Here is a 14,083-nt window from a genome sequence, read left to right on the forward strand (position 1 = left end):
CACTTTATTATCTTCTGTGTGCATCTATGGTATGGTATAGCCTTTAATGCAGGTATTCAACATTATTTTTCCTCCCATCCATAACAGGATAGATGATTTGAATTCATCATTTTTAGAATTAACGAAGGCTCAGTCTTTGGGCCATTTTCTTATTGTTAGAGAAATAGATATTTAAGAGATAATAGAGAAATAAGGCTAAGACATGTAGACCATCTCCTCTGGTTTAAGCGCTTAAATGCCATCCTCAACAACTGTTTCTCTTCTTTGACACAGAATTTTAAATGGTCAGTGAATTAAGCCAAATTTTGGCTTGAACTAAATGTTTACAAATGTAATGAAGTTCATAAGTTCCTTTTTCTGAATAAATGGTGGTATAAGGTGATGAACTTTCCCAAAGTCATCCCAATAGCTTATGAAGTTGCTTACAGAAATCAAAGGGGTTATTTTGGGGGTTGGTCATTTGTTGGTTTTCTATCTGTGTCTCATTTTCGCTTCTCTAAGTTTGAAACAATAACATTTTACCAAATCCAGTGCTTTGAAGATAAATTCAGTAGTGTTAAATTATTTTATTTTGCTTGAAGGCCCTTGCTTTCTGTCTCAGTCTCACCCTGTTGTGCTGACCCCTGACTCTATGCAGGAGAAGGCAAAGGACCCTGAATGTCCCCTCTCCTATGTGAGAACCTAACCACTGCTCTGGAGAACCATCGTCTTATCTGGTACTGGGGGGAAAAGAGCTTTTAATGATAATTCCAAGGCAATTAGATAACTTTCACACTTTAGAGGTGCCTATTTCTCTCCATCACCTGTAAAGGCAGCCTCCTTGGCAAGCCTGAAAGCTCTATATAGAACTTACCATAACAACACTTTCAGGCTTTGCAGGTACATGGCCATGGGAAGAGCAGCATAGGAGCAATAAGATAAAAAACACTATCCCACAGGTGCTAGGGCACACTGCCACTGCAGCATGGGGCAAAGAGGGGAACCTGTGAGTGGCAAGCAGGCTGCAGGGTTGCAGGGAAAGACCTTTATCAAAACCAGAGCGCTCAGGGCCACACAGATTCAAATCTGTATTCTGGTTAACTGTGAGCAAGGTAACGTGCATAAATCTCTAAGGGAATGGGAAACACACGCTCCCCATTATTTCTTGAGCTATACAGTCTACAGTGAGCAAAAAGGCTGCATCTACCTTTACACCATTTCTTGGCATATTTCAGAGGAATGTATGCTTTTCCATAGATGGTGTTCACCTTTCTTCCATGATTGCTTTTCTTTTTTTTTTTTTCCATAACAGAGCATATGTTTAATGTGCTTATATTTTCGTGTTAGCCTCCCCAGCTCTTGAGAGCAGATGCATCCTATTTTTATATAAAAACATGGAATACTTTTTTCTTACAAGAGTACATGCAAGCTTGGAAGATGTGTAGTAAGGGCTGACTTCTCCATTATTATGTTTTCTTCAGTTTTTTATTTACATCTGACAGTGTTTCAAAACAGTACCACAAGACAGAAATCTCACTGCAGGGGGATTGCTTTCTGTTTTTTTACAAACTCATTTGAGATGTTTGCTTCAAAAGGCTTTCAGTATAAATAGAGAAGAGAAGCAGGGAAAAAGGCAAAGAAGAAAAGCAGAGAAAGGTAGTGTGACCTCCTGGGCAGGCAGAGGGCTCAAGTCTGGTTCCAAGTGCAATAGATAATCCTACCTTTATTTGATTTGCTGATGTCTCCTTAAAACCTGTAAAACACTTTGATGTGTTTTTGTTGACATCAAATAGTATTCGGAAAAGGGCATCATAAAAGCGTTGCTTAATTTCAGTGAGACTGCATATCAACCTGTTACTGGTGACTGAAAATTATGACTGTCTGATTGCTATTCAGTAGCTGTCAGCTTCTGTCCAGCTGCCAATTAACATTATTGGTGGCAGCCTCAGTGTGGGTGAAGAGTTAACAGATTCAGAGAAAGCACTTCTTCTTGATCATTATTTTTAATCAAATCAAGAGCAGCAGGAGATGACTGAAGTTACTGTACCCTTGGTCCACTAAATTAAGGAAAGATGCTTCATTCAAGTGAACTCTGGTTTAGCTTCTGAAATTCCCACTGTAATTTTCAGGACTTGCTCTCATCAAAAGTAACTACTTTCTTTTTTTCCAGGTTGAGTACCTTACTTCTTCTCCCCTCTGAGCAATCTCCTGTTCCCTTCAAATTATCATTCAGAATATTTCAGATGCTTGAAAGTTATTTAGAAGTTTAGTTTATTTAGTGACAAGTGACTATTTCAAGAAAAACTGGGTTGATACGTAACTATTCTGGATGACAAAGGGAACATATGTGAAGAATGGATAGATAGGTCGTATTACCAAGGACTATTTGTTGGGGTTTTTTTAAATTGTACCTGGGCAAAGAAATTGTGAACCTGCATGTCAAACTAAACCCTGAACGAAACTGTAGATGTTCCCTAAAAAAAGAAGTGGTTTAGGAATGGAAATTGGACCTTATTGAAGGCTTCTCTAGATCAGATACTTGTGCTTTTCTCTGCTAAAAAGTTGAAAAAAAGAGGTAGAGGTGTTCCTCTGCAATAAGGTATGTTTTCATTTATTTTGATAGTTCACCTGACTGAAGAAGGTCTTTTGTATCCCAAATGAAGGAATATGATGTATCATATTGTCTTTGGAGAGGTCACATGTTTTTATTCACGGTGTTATAGGTATTCAGCTGAGAGATTTTGTAATAAATATGCTGAAGCCACAAGTACAAACCCACGGGAGTGATGGAGTCATACTGCAGAACCAAGGATTTCCAGATATTTTTGCTTTGATCATAGCTTCTTTTTAATTTTTTATTTATGGTGTTTGTATTTGATACTAATCGTTAAAAAATTAGGTTTTATCATTTTGTACCCTGTTACAAAAATCAAGAGTGGGTAAGAGAAATAGATTTGGTGAGACTGAACAGTTTAGCCATCTTAAAGGATTAAAAGGTTAAACCCTGAATAAAGAAAAATGCTCAGAATTGGTAGTCTGTTCACATGGACTGATTTGAGAATCCTAGTCTTTCTAAATAGGCAAAACAGTTCAAAATATTTTCATTAATCTTACGTACATGTAGATGCTCTCTTGATTAGGTACTGCATGAAATTAGCAGCCAAGATCATAGATACCAGCTTAAGTGCAGAGGGAAAAGATCCAAAAGGCACTTACCCACCTTCTGAGACTGCAGAAAAAACGAATACTAGTGTATTCCAGGGAACTGCATTTTCAAGGCAACCTCCTTTCTTCTGAGGTATAAGATACATCTGCAACATCTGTGTGTCTGCAACGCTTTTCTGCTCGGTAGTGCAGACATAGCTAACTTCAGGTTGAGGTGGAAGTGCTATATTGTAGTGGCTGAACATGTTTGGGGGCCACAGTCCCTGCTGAGCTCTGCACTACTTGGGTTACATTGTGTGGCTGCCACACGTACTAGTGACTGGCAGGGACTCAAGTATTGGTGACTGCTGGGATGGGGAATGTAAACCTGACCTGAAGGTGATCCTTTCTGTTGACATTTCTAATTTGTTGATCTGTTGATCAGGTGAAAGCTCTGTGTGGGTCTGCAAAGCCTTGTCTTCAGTGACAGAGAGATGTTCTTTTATTTGCTTAACTTTTTGATGTAAAGTCTAAAAAAGGTTGAATATAAAAATGACAGTTTAGCACCAGTCAAAATGAATTTAGGGTTTTTTCTCAACCAGTTGTGTGGTAGGGTAGAACCTATAATGCCTTGTCTTTACTGGGGAGCTGTACTAAGGGCACACTTGCCTAAATGACGCTCTATACGTTGTCTTTTGGTGTGAAGACAAAAATTACACAATGTATACAAGTAGAATACAAAAGAAGAAGGAATGAAAAGGCAAGGTATGGTTTATTCCCTAACTAATTTATAAATACATAATCTTACTGACAGAAAAATGTTTTGGAAAGGACAGTGGAAACCTACAGTGTAATTGTGGCAATCAGTGATCTCACATCAGCATTTTCTAGCTAACAGTTCTGAATATGACCTACACATGTTGTGACTTCTGTAAATAATTTTTAGGTTAACTTATCCTATTCATAAATTGTGGCTGAAAAAAAAAAAAAAGCCTGTGTTCCTCCTTTCTCTTAGTCCTCTCTTTCTTCTTCACAAATACTTTTGTGTTTGGAAAACCTCCTTTTTAAAACACAGTCGTCTCTAGGTGTACAATATGCTAGCACATCAACAGGCAATTTCATAGGAAAGTATTATTTTTATGCAGTGCAGTGGTATTAGTGGCTTCTCAGACTGGCACTTGATGCTTTAATTCTGTTTTTCTTACTTTTTGTTTCTATTACATAATAAAAAATGCCCTATCAAAATTTATTTATTGGAATGCCATCAAAGTACTTTTTGTTTGCAGCATTTTCACTAGTTTATAAATATTGTCATATGAAAGCCTATTTTGCATTTATGTCAGTAGATTCTGGTATCCAGCTTAAGTGTTCTATTTTATGGGAGTTTCTACCTTCACAGGTGTGCCACGTGCAGGAAAAACAAATACAAAGGCAGATCCTTGCCCTGTTACACATCTTCAGCAAGACAGGACAGTAGGGAAAGGAGTTCACAGTTAAGTGGCTGCATATATCTGCTCAGAGCAGCCACAATAATTTTAATACTGTTTTAGCTTTTTAATACATATTTCACCTGTGAAATTTTAAACTGATAAATCTTTTTCATGAGATGATGGGAGGGTACTGTGTGTTAAGCTGAAGTCTCTGCCCCCTGCCGTTTCATGAATAAAAAGTGACAAGTAACTTTTTGCCTCACTCAATAACATGATTAATCACAAGAGTGATTTACCAATTTCATGTGTCTTTGTCTACGTCAAGGTTCCCTGTAGTAACGTGCTATACCAGTCAGTGCAGATACTGGACAGGAATGCAGTTTCCAACCAAAATCCATTCCACCAGGTTTTATTCATGTATTTATTGCCAAAAGCAGCAACAAACTGCAAGAATGGCATTTGTTGGTCATGAACAGCTTGTATAAGAATGGTGTAGTGATTGTGAGTGGAGTTCAGCAAGGAAGTCAGAATCACTCCAGTCTCTTTCTGCTACATGACACCTAATATCATCTCTATTTGCAAATTCAGTATAATGACTCACAAGGACAGGAAGCCATAAACAAGAACATAAAAAAGAAGGACCCCTGGAATATACTGGGAAAGTATTTTTATATAATTACCATCTCTTTCCTGTTGTGATGTCAGTCTTAAGCATTACGTTAGTAATATCAGTAGTAATAGTAATGTGTATCTCCTGATATGCAGAGCATTAAGAACACAGAAAACATAACAAGTAAAAGAGTTCATTCTGCCGGAACTTAAAGCCTAAGTAGACATGTGGTAGAGGTGGCATGCACAGATGCATACAGAGAGTTGGGAATAGAACCCACATCACCTAAGTCCCTTTTCCCTAATCTAGAGTCCGTATGGTCGTCATTCATCAGAGTTTATATATGGAGTTCTGTGTTTGGAATAAAATCCACCAAAATTAACAGGTGGGGAGAATTTTGATGACTTTGCCTTATTTCCAGCCTATCTTAAATCTCTAGGTGTGTGGGTTTGGATTCATCTTGTGTGGCTTTGGAAGTCTACACTGCAGTGGTTTCTCTTAGTACATTGTTCATCAGCTCAGGTTTAGATGATTGCTTTGATACAACTCATGTTACGACAGCAACTTGGTTAATGTAAGGTCTAGAAAACTACTGCAGATGTAGAAGCCAATACAGTAGGTACCTAAAGACTGGTAGGAGGAATTCATCTCCAGTGCTAATTGCCATGTCTAGAGCTTCAAAACAGCTCTCCATAAGGAGTCCTTGTATAGTACACATTTTAGGTACTTAGCGCCTTCGTATTTTGGTTGCACCATTGCATCTATTTGTCTGGTTCCACTTTGTAGCCTTGAGTCTCTGTCTTCGGGACAGAATAATTACCATAGTAATTCTAAGAAAAAATAATATTGAAAGTTATGGGGAAGGGGTCCATCTATAAGAAACAGTAACTGGTACCCAGTGCTACAAGGTGTATTGAAGTGTATCTGTTATCTTAAATTTTCTTATAATAATAGCTGAGAGTATCTGCTTGGTTTAAAGAGAAGGCAGAGCAGTGGTCCTGTTACTCAGCAGTCTTGAGGACCAGCTCTGTGTGAATAGCAGTAATTTAATATTAGTTTCAAAATAATGCCATATTTCTCTATATGGAGCCTTTTAAAACTTTAGAAGTTTGAGAATCCAGAAAACTCATTTTTAATGTCCTCATTCTGCCCTTTTTCTAAATTATTTCAATGGTATTGATAATAATTTTGATTTTGGTCATTATAAGCCAGACCTATAGGAAGTTTTGCTGAATTCTGTATGAACATACATACATACATATGCATGTGTGTTCCCCCACTCACTTAGTACAGCATTTCAATGAATGCTGATGTGTGCAAACCACTGTCCTCTGTATAAACAGAATTCGAAGCCTAGATAAGTGGAATTCTTTTCTATAAAAGCAGCCTATTTAAATTCAATTAGTGTATTTTGTTGTTCCTATGGTTATGCAAATAGATTGAACTTTTATTTTAAACAATGCCTTGCACAAACTGATGTTGAGATTGGATCATAGAACCTAAGCACTATTAAGTGATCATTATTTATCATGCAGCATAATGTGTTTTATTGATGTGTGTGGTGTGGTAGGTATACATTTTTCTTCCTTATAATGTGTGGGCCCAGTTTTAGCCAGTGAGAACAATGTGTTATGTAAAAAGTAAGAAGAATCTATTAAAAATGCCTACTGTATTATCCAAAGGAATTAGCATTTGCTAGATTGCCAGTCAGCCAAGGTTTTACAAGAGGTATTGTCATTTTGATTTTTGGATGAGTCATTTGGTACATTGCCCCCAAAGGCACCTCATTATGATTCAGTGCACAGCATATAAAATTGCTTAGGCTTTTGGGGCTCCATGGAAAGCGAGTGGGGGTTGTGGTGGCTCAGCGTTGTGAAGCAGCAGCATTATGCTTAATTGACACCTTTGATGTAGCCCTAAGACAGCACCTGCACCTCCCACTGCTGCTCTGAAGACGTCAGCCTTACGCAGAAAAGGCTTCTGCTTATGAATCCTGCATCGCATTCAGCTCACTCTGTGAGCAGTCCCAGCTATCCTTAACTAATCCCATTGCTTCTCAGTTTGGCTACAGCTTGGCTTAGTACAGAGCAGGAATTTTGCTGCTTGCTGTTATCAGGTTAAACACTAGGATTTTGTCCATGTTAGAGCTCATAGAAGGTAAGTCAAATGCCTTATTGATATTGTAATTATGTAAATATTCTCCCAAGCTTCAGAATCTTGGATTCTGATTGTTGATTCTTTTTATGCTGGTGCTTGCAAATGTGGACTGTGATATAACAGTCTTGCTTGTTTAAGAATATTTACATGTATATGTGATACACGCTTTGTAGTGTTTCTATCAGTGCTTCAGTGTGAATATTATTGATATTGTGTGATTACTTTGTAGTAGAATTCTGTCCTCTGCTGGTGTTGTTTTGTTAATTTACTGGATAATGTCATATGCATGTGAAGATGCTTCTAAAAAGATAGGCACTGAGATATATGAAGAAACTTACTTATTTGAGAAAGTGGTGCTTTCCTGTAGGTCAGACTGGAGGAGTTATATCCAATTTATTTGCCTCTAGAAAGCCCTTCTGGGTTAAGTCTAAGGTAATGTTTGGGTCAGATAGTATTGCAAAAAATCTCTTTAAATGAATGAGTGAGGAAAAGCAAGCAGCTGATTTGTTCTTGCAAGCAACACTGTATTATTTTTAATGAGTAACACTTCAAGCCATAGCTAAATGGAATGAAAAGGTTTACATATCGCAAGTGTCTTTTAAGGTTAACAAAGCATCTCATTCCCCATCACTTTCAAGTACAGGAACAATGCAATTTAAGAAAACATGATCATATTCTCTACCATGGACTAGAGTCTTTTCAGGTTTGTGGATTATTTGCTTTCACTCTGTATAAAGATTGTCTTCATGAACTAAAACTCTAAGGAAACATTTCTTTTGTGAATTACTTTATTTAATGCTTGAAACATTAAGCAAAAGCAAATTATTCTGTTCAACAAAGAATGCAAAAAAAAGTTTATTTTTTTGTTCCTTTAGTAATGCCTTATATTTATTTTTTTCAATTTCTTGTCCTCTTAGTGAATGGAACCCCTGGTAGCCAGCTTTCTACTCCCCGCTCTGGGAAGTCTCCAAGCCCATCTCCCACCAGCCCAGGAAGCCTACGTAAACAGAGGGTAAGGAAATAAGGAAACTGATTTCTGAGCATGGCTGGAGAGAATCCAGCTTAGCCATTATCCAATAGCCTTCTCCCCTCTGATTCCTTGTGTGTGTGTGTAGAGCCATAGGGTGGAAGAGCCTGGCTATACAGTCCTTGATGTGTTTGTAAAACACTACAGTGGAATACAACTGTTCTGTGTCTGTCAAAATACTAAGTATGCTGGGAATTAGTTTATCCTTGGGGGGAAAAACAGGGGTTGTCTCTCTCCTTTTTCAAGAACTTTTTGTTTGTTTGTTTTACTTTCTTTTTCCAAACATTTCACAACTGGAAGGAAATGTTCACATCGCCAAAGACATTTTTTTTTGGTTCCTAACTGCCATGGGCATTGTGTCACTTGCACAACCTTCAAACTGCTTTGATTTTGAAACAAGGTGAAAGAATGCACTGTGGAATTTAGTTGTGGTATCAGAGGCTTGCGCAGTGAAGATTCTATCAGTACCAAGGAAACATAAAACCTGTCAGTCACTTTCCTGGATGAGAGTTGGTAGTAGCTCTGGGTTCCCCCTAGTTACCATGCATGGACGCATCTACAATATTCCTAAACATCCAGAATCAGGGTAGTACCTATGTTACTGTTGGAACCTTCTGATAAAATATTACTCGTTCTACTCAAAAGGCTCCATGTGTTAATTTAATTAATTGTATCTGTTCAAAAGCAGTAGGGCAGATGTCTATGTATCTTCTCTTCTGCTATTTTCTAAAGTGTAATCAGTTCTCAATGAAAGCTTCCCTAAGGCAGTACTCTGTATCTTAGACCTGTTTGTAAACACAGTTTGAGCATATGCTTTTTCTGCCTTTTAAGTTTTTAAATAAAGACATAATTTATGTCTCTCAAAATGAGGGGATTACATACAAAATTGGCAGTGCTTGACTTTGGGGATCAGTGTAGACCTGATTCCCCAGATATCCAGATCAGGAATAGCTGTAGTATGAACGACTCCCTTCTAGCCTACGGACCCTTCTTCATGTCTGATAAATACCAGGGACCTGAGGGATTGTGCATGCCCAAGTCTTACCTGAGGTTGGGATACAGCTAGGGTTTCTGCTGTGACTTGTTTATAGCTATGGAAGCCAACTGTGATCTTGCAGTATAGATGTAGTCAGTGAGTGGCAGCTTGAAACCTCAAGGTAGTATCATGGTTTTCATCCTCTGATACACAGAGAGTAAACATGCAAGTTCCAGTTGGGTAAGCTGGTACTAAAATCTTCTTGAGTGTAATGTCTTCCACACCTGTTTGTTCTTACTCTCAAGCTTGTAATGAATCATAAATAAGTCACTGAAGAGGGAACAAAGAGTCTTCCAAATGAATTATACATTGGTGATGTGAGGGCGTCTGTTTAAATGGATGATACCAGTATACATTGGATTTGCATTTGCTGTAAGGCTGTTTCTTTTCACTGGTAACTTTCCTAAGCTTTCTTTCTCACCACTGATGCTTCTCTCTTCACAGTGAAGAAATGTTTTTCTGTTAATGTTTGTGGATGTGTGAGTGGGAGCCATGTGGCCAGCACCATTAGACTCAAGGGGTTTCTAGCCACAAGGTTTTTGACTTTCAAATGTGAAGAGGAGAACAGATGGGCTTCTTTTTACTTGTAAGTGTAACAGGATCACCTAGTGGCAGTATTTGGATGTAAAAGGCTGTGTAATGGTAACATAATCAGATTGCTAACTGTATAGAAAATAAATATTGAACAAACTACAGGAGAGATAAGACATCATTGAAGAGTTTAATTCTACTCTCCAATATTCATATTCAGTCCCCATGACCTCAGTAGGGGATGTTTCATGCTAGTCTGGCTTTATTTTAGCTAGATTTATTTTTTTACCTGATGAAACATGGAATACATTCGTGTAAAGATAGATTGCAATCAAGTAAAATGCATTGCAATAATATTATCTAGGTTACAAAATCAACTTCTCAGAAGTTCAGGGGTGGAAACTTTACACTTGGTCTGGGAATTTATTTTTTCTGCTTTCATGTTTAACTTGTGAAGTGAATGAGTTAGAAGTTCAGTGTAAAAACATATGATTGTGTCAGGTTATAATTTTAGTATAAATAACCTAATACTTAAATAAAACCCCATAAATAATATAACATAATATATTATGACATATAAATAATATAATTATAAAGGGTTTCATTCCAGTTAGTAAAATAGACATTAAACAGTGCTTACTAGTCACAATTTTATTGTTAGCAGTATAAATTATGTTCTCTTTACTTTAAGTACCATCTTTTGTGTGTTACCATTTAAATTTTATTTAAAGGACAGGTTATTTTATGTACCATATTGTCATAAACCAAATCTGAACCCAAAGCGTTTTGCTTTGTCTTCCCTGGCTTCAGCTGCAAGGCTGACAAACTAGCTACATGGGGAGGTTTATTCCCTAGGACATTGTGAAATGCTGGTGACATGCGATAGACATAGAGGAGAGAAGAGGAGATTGATTTAAGTGCCTGTCTTGTCCCCAGTGTTGAGAGGTGAGGTGTTCCTGCCTCAAGAGTGTTGGCTGCTAGAGCCACAGTCTGGGGTTGAGAGTGATGGTTGGGCTTCTGACTGCTCTGGCTTTCTCTCTTTACCTGGAGTTTGAGGGAGCTACTGCTTTAGAACTGAAATAACTTAGCTGTGTAATTTGGGGTTTTTTTCGCCTCTCTCTGTGCAGTTAGAGTAGTGCTTGTTCTCTCATGCCATCAAGGTACATGGGGTGCCAGTGGTAGGCCCTGGGTCTGGAAGGCGATAGCATAGCCTGGTTCCCCCTGACATAACTAATCAATCAGCTCTTCAGCATCCCCATCCAAGTGGTATGGGGGAGTTGAAGCTTGGGACATCCCAGTACTGAGGAGCCTAGGCAGGCTACCGTGTTTTTCCTGGGAAGTACAGGTGAGAAGTCATGCTTTTGAATTCAGAGGCACAAAAGCAAGATAATTTCACAAACTGAGGGATTTCTCCCTGGGAATAGTAAAGACCTGTAGAGTGCATTAGGCAACTTAAAACAGGGATGAATCAACTTACTGAGATTTCATCACTCACCTTTTTAAAAAAAATAAATTCTGGCCTTTGATGGAAGGCTTTCCATTGATATAAATAAAGCCAAAAATGCTGCTGTGGTTCATGCTCATGAAAGCAGTACTCTTGTAGTCCTACAGATAAAATTTTCTACCCTCAGAAGCGAGAATATAAAAATATAAAGTTTATTCTTTCTCTCTTGCATATGTATGTGGATGAGTTGTTTCCAGAAATTCAGAACTCAGGGAAAGATATTTTTTATAATCTTGTGTGAAGTTCAGTCTATATTTTAGGAATGTAAGACTTGAAAGACTAACTTCATGGGTGTAATACATGCAGTTGAAAGTGAACAAGGAACAAGTTATCAGCTATCTGAGCTAACTATCAACTAGTTTTGAGTTCCTGAGTATTTTGTGTTCTATAGTGCAGGCTGTGTCCTATAGTTATGCTTTCTTGTAGTTTAATTATTTCTTTATATATACTCTTAAACAGGAAATGACGATTCTTCTTTTAAATTGTTATGTACATCATTTTTTTACAGAGGCTTAAAACATTTGAAATTCAGGTCTTTAGCACTTGAAGTAGAGTTATTGTATTGCACACATATGTATTTCCAACTGAGTGCAGTTAAAGATACAGACTCAGAAAAGGTAACATGGCAATTATAAAAATAAATATATATAATTACAATCCCCGAATTTTATTTAAGTTCCTTTTGTAATAGTTTCTGAGCTTATTTTCCCACTTTTTATCTTTTAATCAGTTATTTGTCTTTTAATCAGTTATTATTTCAATTAAGGTGGACACATTTTATACTTTGAACCTGATTTTCTGTTGCTTGTCATTATTTTAAATATTTTTCTACTTTCCTAGAGGTTACAACCTATAGAATAACAAAAAAATCAGATTTAAGACACCTTTTGACTATCCAGACAAATAACTTGAATTCCATGTATATAAGGGTTTTTCTGAATTGTATATGGCAAGAAGTCTGATTCATTCAGCAATTTTTTTCTTTTTATAAATCTATGCAAAATAATAAATAGATTCTCCCCCTATTCTCCAGAAATACAGCTCTTTGGCTAACTTTCTGCAAAAAAAAGTCTTTCAGAAAGGAAAACTTTTTAAAAGTTTCAAGTATTTAAAAGCCGATGAAAAAGCATAGAAAGTGACACTAAAATCTTGTGCATGATTTTGCTTTTAAACAACTGTAGAGTTATTAAAATGAACATAAAAATATTCTCTAAATGTCAAAAGTCAGAAATATCTTCTTTGTCAGTTCCCAATGCATATCTTTTTATATTCAGAGGCAAGGACAGTCACCTGGGTGATACTATTCAAAAGTTTGGGGTGCTACCCTCTCTAGCAAATCAAAAGATTTTTTTTCCTGTAATATATATTAGAAATTCCCAGACTGTATATGTTCAAAAGAAATTTTAATAATTAACCAACTAATTAGTATTCAGATGAAGATGGTCTTGTCTGTTTAAAATTCTTCTCTTGTCTGGATTGTTCTCAACAAAATAGAAATGTGTTTAAAATCTGTTTTTCACTCTACCAGTCTAATGTATCTTCTACTGTGTGTATGCACACCCATTGGCAGAATACATACAGAATAAGCATTCTAGGGAATCAAAACCCCCTTTAAGGGACTTAAATCCCTTTTACATGATGCCTGCAAATAAAATATAAACCTGCGTAGATTATTGAGACCCTTGTAAATTGAAATTTATGAAACATTCATTTTAGCTGGTACTTGTTTTTTAGTATAGCTTTCAGATTTGTTCATTTCTCGTCTCGGTTATCTTCCTGCAATTAAAAAAACCCAAATAAACCCAGGCAAGGTCAACCCTAAAGCTGACTCCATCAGCATTCCCATTCTCATGTGTTCTTGTATTTTGTCTTACAGGCTTTTTTCTGTATTTTGTTCATGTGTTCTCTATTGAAAGGATCCCCCAAAACACCTTAAAGATATCAGAGAATGCATGTGAGATGTACTGGGCACCTGCCTACTTAAAATCCCTCTGAACCGTCAGTTATGCTTAATTCACCTTAAAAAGACAGTCCCTTGTCCTCTACCACTTCTCTTTTCTGAACTTTCGTTGTGCTGTAGTGTCACTTGACAAGGATTGTTGTGATGTGTGGGTGGGATAGGGCAATGTATCATACCCTAACACCTCTGGCATTTGAGGATTATCTGATCCGTCAGAGGATGCTTGGAGTGTGTGTTGAAAGAATAAAGTGGATCTGTACACTCAGACTCTCCCTCTGCTGTCATGAGCTGGTTGCTTGGCTACCATCAGAAAGAGACAGTGACAGGGGGATAAATGTAAAACACGCTATCTTCTTATACATACACACTGACACAGAAAAAGTGTGGAAAAGAGATACCATTTGTCAGTACGATATAGGTAACGGCGATGTTCAAGTGTCAGCATTCTGGGGCTCAAATGTTGCTGGATCCATGCTATATCACCAGTGGGTGGCAAGTTTTTGTTACCTTATATAAGGTAAACGCTTACTTTACTACTGCTGTTTGCAAAACAGCAAAAAGGAAAATACATTCCCTTTAAGGTTAAATTAATAATTCCAAGTTTCCAAACCATCAGGAGACTCTCCGGAACAGAAAAATGTGGTTTTAATAGTGTTTAATTGGAAAGAGTCAAAGAAAAAAAATTGCATCATAGAATATGTTGTA

The 14,083-nt window shown here is 37.2% G+C and overlaps 1 protein-coding gene across 5 annotated transcripts in view; it reads left to right on the forward strand.

Moving 5' to 3' along the window:
- Positions 1-14,083, forward strand: part of DCLK1 (doublecortin like kinase 1) — a 248,427-nt gene that overhangs the window by 171,069 nt on the left and 63,275 nt on the right. For 4 of the 5 annotated variants that reach the window (XM_027890908.1, XM_027890904.1, XM_027890906.1 and 1 more), the window contains exon 6: positions 8,238-8,332. In XM_027890908.1, coding sequence (XP_027746709.1) covers positions 8,238-8,332 — 95 coding nt within the window. Of the gene's footprint in view, positions 1-7,117; positions 7,321-8,237; positions 8,333-14,083 lie in introns of those variants that run through there. The other variant, XM_027890907.1, reaches the window with a different exon arrangement.

Source organism: Empidonax traillii, unplaced genomic scaffold (assembly GCF_003031625.1).
Source record: "Empidonax traillii isolate 1590-97213 ecotype Southwest subspecies unplaced genomic scaffold, ASM303162v1 scaffold302:size813347, whole genome shotgun sequence".
Classification (NCBI taxonomy): domain Eukaryota; kingdom Metazoa; phylum Chordata; class Aves; order Passeriformes; family Tyrannidae; genus Empidonax; species Empidonax traillii.